This window comes from Pituophis catenifer, unplaced genomic scaffold (assembly GCF_029215685.1).
Source record: "Pituophis catenifer annectens isolate HBS135680 unplaced genomic scaffold, rPitCat1.0.hap2 SCAF_1, whole genome shotgun sequence".
NCBI lineage: Eukaryota > Metazoa > Chordata > Lepidosauria > Squamata > Colubridae > Pituophis > Pituophis catenifer.
In genome coordinates this window covers 177,829,659-177,843,475 of record NW_027256881.1, presented here as the reverse complement: position 1 = coordinate 177,843,475, position 13,817 = coordinate 177,829,659, and the positions used below count along the sequence as shown (strand labels likewise).

The following is a 13,817-nucleotide window of genomic DNA, read 5'->3' as shown; positions in this document are numbered from 1 at the left end:
TACTGTAACGCTCTCTAGCTGGGGCTGCCCTTGAGGGCCACTCGGAGGCTTCAGCTGGTGCAGAATGCAGCCGCGCGGGTTGTGATGGGAGGGTCCCAATACTCCCATGTTACACCTCTCCTGTGCAACTTGCATTGGTTACCGGTTGCCCTCCGGGTGAGATTCAAGGTGCTGGTGATGACCTATAAAGCCCTACATGGCTTAGGCCCAGTATACTTGTCGGACCATCTGCAGCCAGCAACGGCTTCCCATTGCCTGGTGCGTTCTCACAGGGAGGGCCTTCTTCGGGTGCTGTTGGCTAGACAGTGTCGGCTGGCGGCCCCCAGGGGTAGAGCTTTCTCTGTGGGCGCGCCCACTCTTTGGAATCAACTCCCCCTGGGGCTTCGGTTGGCTCCTGACCTTCGCACCTTCCGCCACGAATTAAAAACATGACTGTTCACATCGCCCAGCCTGAACTGAGGGGTTTCTTGATTATTTTAATGGGTTTTAATATATATTTAAATTATATATTTATACATTTATGTATTTTATCTATGCATATTTATGTATTTTATGTTTTATTGGGTTTGTTTTTATTTGTTGTGAGCCGCCCTGAGTCCTACGGAGATAGGGCGGCATACAAATTATATTAAATAAATTAAATAAATAAAATAAATAAAAAGATTTAAAAGCAAAAAGGTTTTTTTAAAAAATGAACTAAGGGAAAAGTTAAATCTGGAATATTGTTTTATTAAGCACTTTTGAATTATTTAATTAATCAATCAAATCCTACCTCCATAGGAGAGAAAGTTGTTTAAAAAGATGGCTGCCTGACTTGATTAAACAATAAGATAAGTTGAGAAAGAAAAGAAAAAGAAAGTCTCTACTTTTTTAGGTAGAGGCTAAAGAGCTACTAAGTAGAGCATAGAAGCATTATTACCGGTATATGCACAATGATGGAGCAATACTAAAATTCCCACAATGATAAAATGGATTGTAAAAATGTCAGAACAGGCAGAAATGGCAAAACTGACCTGACTAGCCAGGGGTAAAACCACAAGGACGTTTATACATGACTGAAAATCTTTTATGGATTTCTTGGTAAAAATGGAAGAAAGTGAAGTGATAATTTATGGTTTTGATGACTGAAAAATGATTAACTAAACTGTAGAAGAAATTTTTATAATACCAAGAGGGAAGAGAGATGATAAATTTGTTTATAACTGTTGAAAAAAAAACTTCATATTTTTTGTGTCACTGTTTTTCTTTCCTTCAGATAGTTTTGCTTTCTTTTTCCTCCTTATTTCTCATTTTTCTTTACATTTGCTTTTTACTGATGTGAAAATTCTTAATAAAAATTATATATTGAGTCACCAGTTTCAGTAGATGCTGTTTCCAAGTAAGTGTCCTCGACCTGCAATTCTTATAGCTTGATCCTAAAGGGACCCGGTTAAGTCAACTAAAGCCCTTCTGTTTAGATTAAGCACTTCTTTTCACATAATGATTTTGCACACTGAAGCTAGAAGATACTGGTGGTTCCTTGATTAAGCTGTTGTTTACTCTTTGATAGTTTATCTGAGTTAGTGGTTTCTTGATTGGGGTATTATTGACTGCTTGATTGTATTAAGTTTGGTATTAATCTCTGCTTAATCTGGATATTGATTGCTGGCAAGGAACTGTTATGGTCCTTAGTTTTTTATTGTCTCTTTTGAATGCTATGGAAATGTTGCTTATCTCTATGTGCCTGATGCTGACCGATTTGTACCAGACTTCCAAGAATGTACCAGAGTACCAGACTTCCAAGAATTCTGTAGCATTTTTGGACTTGTTCTAAGATGTTCACAGTTTCTCAGCTGAAACTGTGATGAAGTCTGTGCCTATGTTCCATAATTAAGGAATTTTCATCATGTCTTCTGACTGTTACTTGGGATTCATGGATGTACTCTGCAGGTCTTCTATCTTTGTCTACATAGTGGCCGCTACAGTCCTTAAATTTATATTATAGATGACTCCTGTTTTTTCTAAGGGTTGTTTTGGTTTACTTAAGGTGTTTTATAGGGGTTTAGTTGGTTTATGTGCTACGGTGATTGTAATAGTCGGTTGTTTGTTTGTGAGATGTTTTCCCAAATATGGCAGTGTTAGCCTTTTAACAGCCATAAGATAAATAAATATATAATCCTTTTAACAGCTTGTGTTGATTGTGCTATATTGAGTTGAATGATCAGGTACTTTTTGGATAAAATTGTGTGGGTATTCATTTTGTTAGAAGATGCTGTAGAGATTATCTGTTTTGTTTTCCAGATGTTCAGGGTTGCTGCAGTGTATTTGTGCTCCTCTAAATAGTGTTCTTACATAGCTTCTCTTGGATTGTTACTTTTGTAGTGGAAAACTTAGTGTGGGTGGTTTTGTGTTTCTAATTTCCCATCATTGCCTCTGCTGATGAGGATATCCAGAAAAAGTAGTGTGTGTTGTTGTTTTCCTTTTCCCTTGTAAATTTTATTCCTTTGACGATGTTATTGATAGCTTCATGTGTCTTCTCTAGTTGTTTCCTTTTGCTTATGACAAAGGTGTAATCTATATACCTGATCCATACTTTGGGTTGTATTCATGAGTGCTACAGTTTCTAGGTATTGCATTATGGCCTCTGCTTTGAATCCTAAGAGTAGTGATCCCATTGGTGTTCCTTTGATTTGTTGGTATATTTGTCTATCAGATTGAAAGTAGCCAGGGCCTAGGAGGCTAAGCACAGACCACACACAAGTTGTGGAAGGGGGTACTGTGGCATGGCAGGGAATAAAAGGCACAGCCCTACATGAACGTAAGGAGGTTGGGGGGGAGGGACTTACTTGAGTGACTTGTGATCTTCTTTGTTTGCTTTCCCATTGGCTTTATTTGTGGAAAGCCAGTAAGGAAGGGGACAAATGGTAATTAAGTGACCATGGAGCACTGTAACTATCGTAAGTATGAGTTGGTTGCCCAGCACTCTAATTTCGATCACATGACTGCAGGAGTATGCGACAGCCAGAGCTTCAAGGAACAGTCGTAATTACCACTCATTCAGCAACGTCACAGTTTTGAATGGTTGCTGAAAGCGTGGTCAGTAAGCAAGGACTATCAGCATAGATGTTGAAAAAAGGAAAGACAAGGGAGGGGATACTCTATTTAAAATCATGCATGGTATAGAGAATGTGATGAAAGAGAAGTTTTGCGTTCACAATGTTTGAAGCTGAGGTCATCCCCTAAAAGTAAATGCTGGAAGATTCATGAGACACAAGAAGGATTTTTTTTTTCCAAACAGTGCATTTGCTGCCAGCAGTTTTGATAATGGGAGCCAGTTTGACTGGTTTAAAAATGGGATTGTACAGGTTCATGGAGGATTCAGGTGATCAGTGGCTGCTAATACTGATTGTTGTCTTGTTTGTTACCAAACTTTGAAGGCTGCTTGTCTCCTGAGCAACATTGGGTAGCATACAATATTAACAGGAGTTCTAACACTGTAACAGAAAAGACGGATGAATATTCAGAAAGAGGAATAAAACACACAAGCAGAACACAAAACATTCACAGCTGGATAATGCCTTGGTTAGGATCCGGCTCCATACTCAGTTATGGGTTTTCCATTGAGTGCTAAGGCTCTTTTAGTAGGCTGTTCTTCCCTCACCAGACGGCTCTGAGGTGCAAGAGTGAGGCTCAGGAGCTAAGGGAATGCACCAACATTGCAGTTTCAAAATCTTAGAGCCAAGTGTTTGACAGAACATATTATAATGGAAACAGTGCTGATTGTTCAGTGGGACAAAGTGATTCTGCTGCCAACAACTCCAGAGATGTAATACAAGAGTTGTGTTCTACATGAACGCTCTACAAAATTTGATGTCTTAGAAGCTTTTCCCCCCTTGAGGCAGAGGAATCTTTTTTATTCTAGGCTATTTTTAGGCTTTGAGACATTCTTTCAAATGGCACTTGGTGGTTGTTTTGAGCTCTACTGCTGGTGGTGTGGAGGGTGCTACTTGTGTTGTTCACTGATATTTCTCAGGAGAATGCAACTCTCTGTGAAGCTTCAGAAAAAGCCCTAGGGAGAGAGTTCTCTCACAGCTTCTCCCTTACTGGAAGTGTTTGAAATCAAAATGGCTGTGGATTATTGCAGAAATGTGGTCCAATGAAAGACTGGCCACCTCACAGACCCCTTGCCCACTTCATCACTAAATGCAAGAGAATTTCATTCTGTTCAAGATCATTTTTAAAAAGAATTCCTAATTCTTTTATCTTTTGAATGACAACTGGTAGAAAGAAAATAAAAAAAAAAGTCTAGATACATTTTCAATCTAGCTCCACTCTAAATGATGCAACACAGCTGAAAATTGGCTGTGGCAAAGGAGGGTGCCCTCTGGGCTCTTGCTTGAGGCAGCAAAATGTCTCCATCTGACCTTGAGGGTGATTTGAAAACCCAATCCTCCAAACTGTTGTTGAACTGCTGTTGTTGGTTTTTTTGCTCCTGCTCGAGATTGTTTTGTTTTTCAGACATACTTAGCAAGGCCTGTACCAGTAACAGAGCCCTTCACACATTTTTGCATAGCAGTTCAGGTTTAGTTTTCTTGTGGCAAGTACATTTGTAGTTTTAATAATTGCTTGTAATTCCTGACTGTTGTATCACCACCTTCTGTGGAAGGCATTTGTTTTTGCCATGCTTGTCAAGCATATATTCATGTTTCACTTCATTGGCTTTACAAATTGTCAGCTGATTGTTTTTTTGTTTGTGTTTTAACTTGTGTGAAACATGCTGAATAGCAGAATACTTTCCCCCTAGAATGAGAAGGACAGTGTTGTGTGATACCATTTCTGACACTAAAGAATAAAAATGTAGCACATTTGTTGGTTGGATTTATTCATGAAGGGAGTTGAGCTTCGGTTGTGTTCACATGTGGAACTTCAACATCTGATGATTCAACATCAACCAAAGATTAATCTAGGGGAAAGTGCCCACAGATAAGATGCTACAATAGTCACGTCCTCATTTCCAACACACACTCTGGAGGCAGCAATCTTCACATGTAACGCCCAACTGGCCATGTGTAGTTTGTATAATGTTTGGGTTTGTTTGGGTTATACAAACATTTATTTGGGTTATACAAACCCTGTAAGAAGGGGAGGGCTGTCTGTTTTTATTAGCAGAGAGAGAACTCCTACAGGGATGCAGAACCCTCCCTTTGCTTCAAGAAGAATGGAAAGATGATAATAACTAATTATTGCAATCTAGGCCAGTTCCAAAGGAGGAAAGAATTCATTATTGTAGTCTTTTCTGTAGACCAGTGAAATGCTGTGGACATAGTATATTTAGATTTCAGCAAGTAGACCACAACCTATTTCTTGGTAAGCTAGAAAAATGTGAGATAGACAGCATCACTATCAGATGGATTTGTAATTGGCTGACAAACCATATTCAACGAGTAGTTCTTAATATAACTACATCTACATGGAAGGAAGGAAGCAGTGATGTACCACAATGTTCCATCTTAGGCCCAATATTCTTCAATAGCTTCATAAATGACTTAGATGAGGGAATAGAAGGGGAAACCAACAAATTTGCAGATGAAGCTAAACTGGCAGGAATAGCCAACACCCAGAAGACAAGCTCATGATCCTAAAAGAACTTGACAGACTTGAACAATGGGCCCTATCCAAGAAAATGAAATTTAATGTGGAGAAAAGCAAGGTTTTATACCTGGGCAGGAAAAACCAAAGGTACAAGTACAGATTAGGAGAGTCAAAAACAGTAAGTGTAAGAGGGACCTTGGAGTCTTAGTTGATGATCACTTAAGCATGAGCCAGCAGTGTGTGGCAGCAGCCAAAAAAGCTAATACAATCCTCAGTTGTATAAACAGATACATAGAATCAAAATCACATGAAGTATTAGTACTGTTTTATAAAGCCTTAGTAAGACCACACCTTAAATACTGCATCCAGCTTTGGTCGCCACATTACAAAAAAGATGTTTGGAAAAAGTGCAGAGAAGAGCAACTAAGATGATTAAAGGACTGGAGACTAAAACACATGAAGAATGGTTGCAGGATTTCAGTTTGGCTAGTTAGAGAAAAGAAGGACTTGGGCTGTGTTGGCAAACCTATGGAACGTGTGCCGGAAGTGGCATGCAGAACCATCCTGCGAGGAACGTGTGGCCTCGCTGGCTTCTGTGCACGCACATGTGCCAGTCAGATGGCCATCGTGCATGCAGGAGCAGTGAAACCCGGAAGAGCGGCATTCTGTCACGCATGCGCAGGCTGGCACCTGAACTTCTGGGTTTAAATTGCATGCATGCACGATGGCCAGCCATTCATTGGGTACACATCTGTGCCTGAAACAGAAGTTCAGGTGCCAGTTCGCACATGTGTGACGGACTGCTGCTCTTCCAGGTTTCACCGCTCCCGCGCGCACGATGGTCAGCTGACCAGCACATGTGTGTGCACAGGAAGAGGGAACTGGGCCTAAGATGGAACATTGTGGTACACCACTGCTTACTTCCTCCATGTAGATGTAGTTATATTAAGAACTACTCGTTGAATATGGTTTGCACATGCGTGATGGACTGCCGCTCTTCCAGGTATTGGCGCTCCCATGCATGCAAAGACCAGCGGGGCCACACATTCCTCGCGGGATGGTTTCACGTGCCATATCTGGCATGCAGGCCAGCACGCAGTGACGTAAAAGGTTAGCCATCACTGAACCAGGGAACATGATAGCAATATTCCAGTATTTGAGAGGCTGCCACAAAGAGGAGGGGGTCAATTTATTTTCCAAAGCACCAGAGGGCAGGACAAGAAACAATGGATGGAAACTAATCAAAGAGAGAAGCAACCTGGAATTAAGGAGAAACTTTCTAACAGTGAGGACAATTAACCAGTGGAATAGCTTGCCTGCAGACATTGTGGATGCTTCATCACTGGAGGTTTTTAAGAAGAGACTGGACAGTCACTTGTCTGAAATGGTATAGGACAGGGATGTCAAACACAAGGCCCGTGGGCCAGATCCGGCCCATGATATGGTCAGATCTGGCACGTAGGGACATCCTGGAAAATGTAAGGAGCCAGCTCACATCGCTTCAGCCCAGTTTACCCAATATGAAGAAGAAACATACCAGCAGTTTGGGGAGTGGCATCAAACTGGCCACACCCACCCAGTTGGCCACGCCTGCCCACCCACCACCCCCAACGTCAACCACAGCCCTGATATGGCCCTCAATGAAATTGGGTTTGACAACCCTGATATAGGATCTCCTGCTTCCAAGGTCCCTTCCAGCTCTATTCTGATTGAATGTAACTAAACAGATAGAATTGCTGTCATCAGCGGTGAGCCTTCAAGTATTAAGTGCACCAATGATTACATGTATGTTCACATATAAGCTTTTTTATCCTTAAAAATGTGAGATATTGCCCTCAAGTAAAAAAAAAAAAAAAAAAAGCAAAATGTCTACTGTACAACTATTGTTAATCCTTATATCTTCCATAGGATCAAAGGCCCCAAACATTCTATGATAAGAATGTCCTACTCCCAAAATGGATGATGCCAGGTCCAAAAAGTGGACGAACCATTAAAAAAATTAAATAAAATTAATTGATGTACAAATGTATAAATCATGTTTATGGATTCCCTGCAATGACAAAAGAGTAGAAAATTAATAAGGAAGTATAAATCAATTTCAGCTCCATACCAATGTATTGTATTTAATGCCCATCCACAAACAATCCAGTTATAAAAGTCAACTTTTAAAATATAGTAGAATGTTTAATGTCCTCCCCCATTGCAGACATAAGATTATTTTTTTTAAATGGACGCAGTTCTCTTTTTAATATATAAATTCCCAAGGAACTATAATTACTAAAAAAGTAGACATAATTATTTCAAATTAGTTTGAAAAACCAAATAATTTCCATAAAAACCCCTGAGACAGTTCATCCCATCTATAAAATTAATAGTACCCCCATTTGTTAAGTTAATGTTTCTCCTATTCATATATATGTCTGACTGTCAGCTGATCAAATTAGATAGGTAATTAGATATAAAAAGGTTAACTTGCACACTCTGTTTTCAAAAAAATAAGTTGAGTGTACAAACATACATTTACTTCTCTCTTGAGCATACACACATCTGTGGGCAGAACCACACACAATATCCTCTGTCCCTCCTTCCAAGAGGAAAGCGAGGAAAATCTGAGCAGATTACATAAATTTTGAGCAAGTGGCATGGAAATCAGGGAAGCAGAAAAATGAAACTGAGGAAAAGGGGAAACTACCAGAGAAATCCATTTTGACTGTACAGTAGTCACCATCCTAATTTTTCCAGACTCCAGAGTAAATAGCCTGAAGCAGGTAGCACGGAAAGAGCTGCTAAGAGAGGGAGGCAGTCAGAAGTGGGTGATATGGAAAGACCAAAGAGAGAGAGAGAGAGAATGGAGAAGAAGTTGAATGTGTGGGACAATGAAGGTGATGTTTGAGGGCAACAAAGGGCAGAGGGCACATTGAAAAGGAAGCAGTGAAAAAATTGCGTGAGGTGAGGTGAAAAAATTGAGGAAGTGGAATGTACATTTTCAAATATATCGTGAAACTGTAGCTACTTAGATTTCTTGAAACATTTTGTCAATGCTTTTCACAGACTACTTCCCCAGGAGAGGTATAACAAAATACATACTGTGATGAGGTGTTAGCATACTCTACAACATCTCTAGACTTAGTTTTCAGTCTGTTTCTAGAAATCTAAAGAAAGCTTCTTTTTTTTTTTTTTAATAAGAAAGGGTTAGGCTTATAAGAATGATTTGCATGAATATTTGAAGGCATTTACGGAATTCTTGTCTTTCTAGATTAATCTGGCTTTCACAATCATACATGTAATAATGATACACGGCTTCCATAAACCAGTTTGAGTGCATTTGATACCCAAATTGAAAGTGGTCATTTGGTCTTTATTTCTACTGAGATGTATGTCAGATGATGACATACAGGGTATGCTAAATGGATGCCTCATTAATGGTGACTAACAATGGGCACTATGGAAATGTGATCATATGCTTCAATGAAGCATAGCCATTATAAAGAAGCTTCCTTCAGTAGTAATCAGACTTACCTGGTTTTATTCCTCCAATTCTCATTTTCCCTGCCGTCTGGTAGAAAAATAGAAGTTACTATAATATAAAAAAAAAGTTACAATGATGCATGTATTTCCCACAGTATGCTAATAAATATGAATGCATCCTAGCTTTGACTATAAACAGCCTTGAAAACAAATACCATTTTGAAAAGTGTGTATTTATTTAAGGGGAAGTGTATCTTGTTCCTGCTTTTTGAATTAGACATTTTACAACATCTTTATCATTCCAGTGGATTTCCCAGCATTAGAGGATGAGATTTCAATTCATGGGGAGGACTTTGGAGAAGACGCTGAAGATGGTGAGTAGCAGATATTCCCTGCTTCAGTATTCAAGTTTCAATTCTACTTTCTATGATTCTCTGAAAAGCAAATTATTGCTTAGCCACAAGTAAGCCATTTTATGAATATGTGGATTAGATCAGTTTGCTTTAGAATTGGTAGGGATGTGTATGTGGGTCCTTGCCTCTGGCTACAAAAATCATGTTTAGGGTATAGGAACGAAGTACAGTATTTTAATAGCAGTTGGTCCCATAGCCAGGGTAAGTTTTGCCTTCACATTGCATAATACTAATTAGCATCTGCTCTATACAAAATAGGGCCTGTTAATTGTGAGAACTCCATCTATTAATTGGTGGGCGGATGCTGGCACAGTTGCATGTGTCAAGTGCAAGATCAGAGGACTCTGACAATCAGGGAGAAGAGCAAATTGAGGAAGAATCTTCACACATACACACACACACCGCTTTCGCAAAAACATCCAGTATATCTTTTCTCAGATATAGAATGAGAGCAAGTTAGAATACAGCAAGCTAATATCTAGAATTCCCTTCCTCAAGGCCTGAAGAAGTTCTTCTATAATTGTTACTAAACATCAGTGGTGGGTTGCTACCGGTTCTCCCCCGTTCTTGTGAACTGGTAGTGGAAATTTTGAGTAGTTTGGAGAACCGGTAAATACCACCTCTGCCTGGCCCCGCCCCCAATCTATTCACTGCCTCCCGAGTCCCAGCTGATCGGCTAGAAGGAAAAAATCAGGGCTCACTTGACAAAGAAGAGAAAAAAAAAAAAAAACCAAGACACCTTAGCTTTAAATTGAGAAGCCAAGAAGCCTCCCAACTGATCAGCTAGAACCGATTCGCTCCTTGTAAACTGCTTGGTGGTGGTAGATTGGCAATTGAGGCCAAGCTGCCTGAAAGCGGTTTCCGATGCTCTCGGTGGTGGCAGAGCGGCAAAAAACTGTTTAAACTCTTGCCCCGGCACTTCAAAGGGCCGCCCTACAGCTGATCAGCGATAAAAGGCAGTGTGGTGGTAGACCAGTGTGCTCCAAAAACAAATGGGTAGACTGGTGCGCTCCAAAAACAAATGGGTAGATAGGTACGGCTCTGCAAGCAGTTAAAAGCCTGGTAGACCAGTACCTCTGCTAAATCCTAAAGAATTGTCACATGACCATCAAACCACACCCACAAAATAAGCCACGCCCACAGAACCGGTAGTAAAAAAAATTAGAACCCACCCCTGCTAAATATATATGCTCCCTATGCTTCCCTGCCAGCCTTCTGGTATTTTCTCACCATTACAGAATTAGCATCCTTCAGATGTGATGGATCTAGAGGAAAAGAAATGTAAAGCTTTAGCAGGAGCATGAATTGGGGACAAATTAGGCAGCAGAAACATTTGGCAACTAAAAGATGCAATTTGTTTCACTAGATATGCAAGCAAAATCATGCACTTTAAGCCTTTCTCACTAAAGTAAAACCAAAGAGCATTTCTTTGAAACAGCAGGCAGAAAACACGGGAAGGGAAAATATTATAAAGTTATGCAAATTGAAGGTCAGGCTGAGACAGTGAATATTGACCTTCTGTCTCCATGTAGGAGACAGAAGCTCCCTGTTGCTTGTGGCTTGAGAAAGTAGAAACACCAGCAAGAGGCCCACTAGTAAAGATAGTTGTGAGGACAACTTTAAAATGAATTACACAGTATCTACCAAAGCAACAGTGTTTAATTAAAAGTACTATTAGACCTTTTAGCTTCAGACATTTTAACCTTCCTATAAATATGCAAATGAAGGTCTGGTTCACTCAGGAGAAGGCCTCCTACAATCATAGTGACAATTTGGTTAAAGGACACATAAGGCCTGTTCTCCAACCAAGTTCAGATAAATGTTCTAGAACAGGGGTGTCAAACTTGCGGCATCACATTGTCATGTGACATATCATGATTTTCCCCCCTTGGGCCGTGAGTTTGACACCCGTGTTCTAGAAGCTGCCCCCTCCAAGTTGTCCATGGGAGTCCTTTTCCCTCAGGGACATTTCCTTTACTAGTCCCACCTGAGACTGCTTTTCTGATAACCTCTTACTTCCCATTGCATTTCAGATGCCATTAACCTGGACAGAAACCACACCACACTTTCTACAAATTCCCCACTGACTCCACTGGTGGACACAGAGAAGAGCTGGCTATATACTCTGGACCCCATCCTGGTTACCATCATAGCCATGAGTTCTTTAGGAGTCCTTCTAGGGGCAATTTGTGCTGGGCTACTACTGTACTGCACCTGTTACTACACTAGCCTCTCTTCCCGGAGCTCTACCACTCTAGAGAATTATAACTTTGAGCTTTATGACGGCATCAAACACAAGGTCAAAATGAACCACCAAAAGTGTTGCTCTGAGGCATGACTGATTGCACTGAAATCACATTTGACATTTCATTCCAGCAGTAGTGGCTGGGGAAGATTACTTTTTCTATGGGAACTGAATGCCATAATTTTACACAAGCCCATGCTGGAATGCTGAAGGGGTGGGGGGTTGCTGTTGTTTAGAAGAAAAAGAAGAAGAAAGCAGCAGCAGGAAGAAAGTTGGAAGAGGATTACCAGTTGTAAGAAATGTGGGTAATTGCTCTTGCAGGAAGAACTGGGTAGACTCCAACAAAGCAGCCGCCATGCTCTCCGTTTTATTTCTTCTATGAGCCAATCGTATCTGTAGAAGGCAAAAGATCCACCTGGTTTTGAGGAAGCCAGGGACATTATATGTATAATTATTTGCCACTTCCTTCTTCAGATGAGATTGCTAAATGGCGCCCTCCCCTTCCCCTTTCTAGTCTTAGGAATTATAATCTCACGCTTGCTCGCACACACAGGTACCTGCATGCCCCAGCCAGTAGATCACCTGTCAGAAATGGTGCTTGATTGAAAGGGACTGTCTCAGTGCTGTGGGTGGTGAAACAAGTCCAGGAAGCTGCAGCCGCTTCCAACACCCCCATCTCTCCCACCCCACCAATGAAACCGTGTGGCTCCCTTTCACCAATCGGAAAAGGAGTGGCAGGGATTGGGGATGTGGGGGGAGGGGAGGATTTGGCTCATGGATCACCAGGAAAAACACTTTCTTCCTGGATTACCAAGCAAAAGAAACAGGCAGCCTGAGGTGTGAAAGTTGACAGAAGCACCTCCTCCAGAGAAGCTGAAGAGCCTTAAAGTGATTTGTGAAAAAGAGCCATTTATTAAATCCAGATCTTGGACTGAAACAGCAGAGGCCTTCATCACAAGGGCTCTTTCTCCTCCTTTTCTTTCTGCCCTCTTTTTTTTAATCTTGTTGGGTTTTTTTAGTGTAAAAACATTGCCGCAAACAAAAGACACAATTATAAGGTGCCCAAGAACTCAGGAGATGGCTTTTTATATATTTCAAGAGGAAGACAGGCTGCTAGGTAGATAGATAGATAAATATATTTTATTAATGCTGTGTCCACTCTGATGGGGAAAAAAAAGTATTAAAAGGCTCGTGGAATAAATGCAGTTATTCAGCCCATCACACAGAGTGGCGATGATACCTCTAACTGGCAGATATGATTTAATGTCACCATTAGCCAATAAGAAGGACTTAATTTTTCTGCAAAGGATTCTAAACTAATATAGCCTTTGAGCAGATTCATAATTGTGGTGCTGTCTGGCAAAGGCATCGGTCCTTCACAGATTCAGGTCCTTTTGGGAGGACCCAGCCAATGGAAATCTAAGGTTATGGCAAAATTGCAGGGTATCAAGGTTAAGCTGATATTCTAATATGGATGTTGCATAAATGGATCTGGAGCAATCTTCTATCACCTTCTTCTTCCTTCAGAAAAATGCAACTTGCTTGTTGTGGTTTGCATAGCAACTTGTTTATTTTTGAAGGGCTTTGTGTGAATATGTATTTGACTTTTTTTAATAAAGTGCCTTAGAAAAATATTTTTCCCTTAGAGATGTGTGATGTAACAAATTACAACTGAGGCATTCAACATTTCTCCTTATCCCTCTTTCTCCTTCACTTCTTCATTGCCATCAGATCTCTACTGGGTAGAGTTTTGTCCTTTCAGATAGTCAAATATATATAACTAATGTTTTCATGTGTGCTGTGCCATGCTTGAAATGTCTTGCAGACCAGTTTACAGTATCAACTTTCAATTTCCAATGCCTTTTGTTCAGCTATTGGCAGCAATCTTCAAGCCACAGGGTGTTTTGTTTTGTTTTGTTTTGTTTTGTTTTTTGTTTTTTTAAAAAAAATCACAGTGACTGAGGTGGAACATTTTCTAAATTAGCAGATTGGATATGCAGTTTTTTTTAAATGTGGTAATTTGAGGAATGACACCTCATAGCTTAGTATGATAGTTTGATATTCAATGATAATGCTATGATGCTGATATAGCTTCATCTTTGTGATGTTGTGCTGGCTAA

At 40.3% G+C, this 13,817-nt stretch overlaps 1 protein-coding gene across 2 annotated transcripts in view; it reads left to right on the top strand.

Moving 5' to 3' along the window:
- Positions 1–12,634, top strand: part of NRP2 (neuropilin 2) — a 207,475-nt gene extending 194,841 nt beyond the window's left edge. For both annotated transcript variants that reach the window (XM_070933220.1, XM_070933219.1), the window contains exons 16-17: positions 9,345–9,413; positions 11,486–12,634. In XM_070933220.1, coding sequence (XP_070789321.1) covers positions 9,345–9,413; positions 11,486–11,790 — 374 coding nt within the window. In that variant the 3' untranslated portion in view covers positions 11,791–12,634. The remainder of the gene's footprint in view (positions 1–9,344; positions 9,414–11,485) is intronic.
- Positions 12,635–13,817: the final 1,183 nt, after the last annotated feature.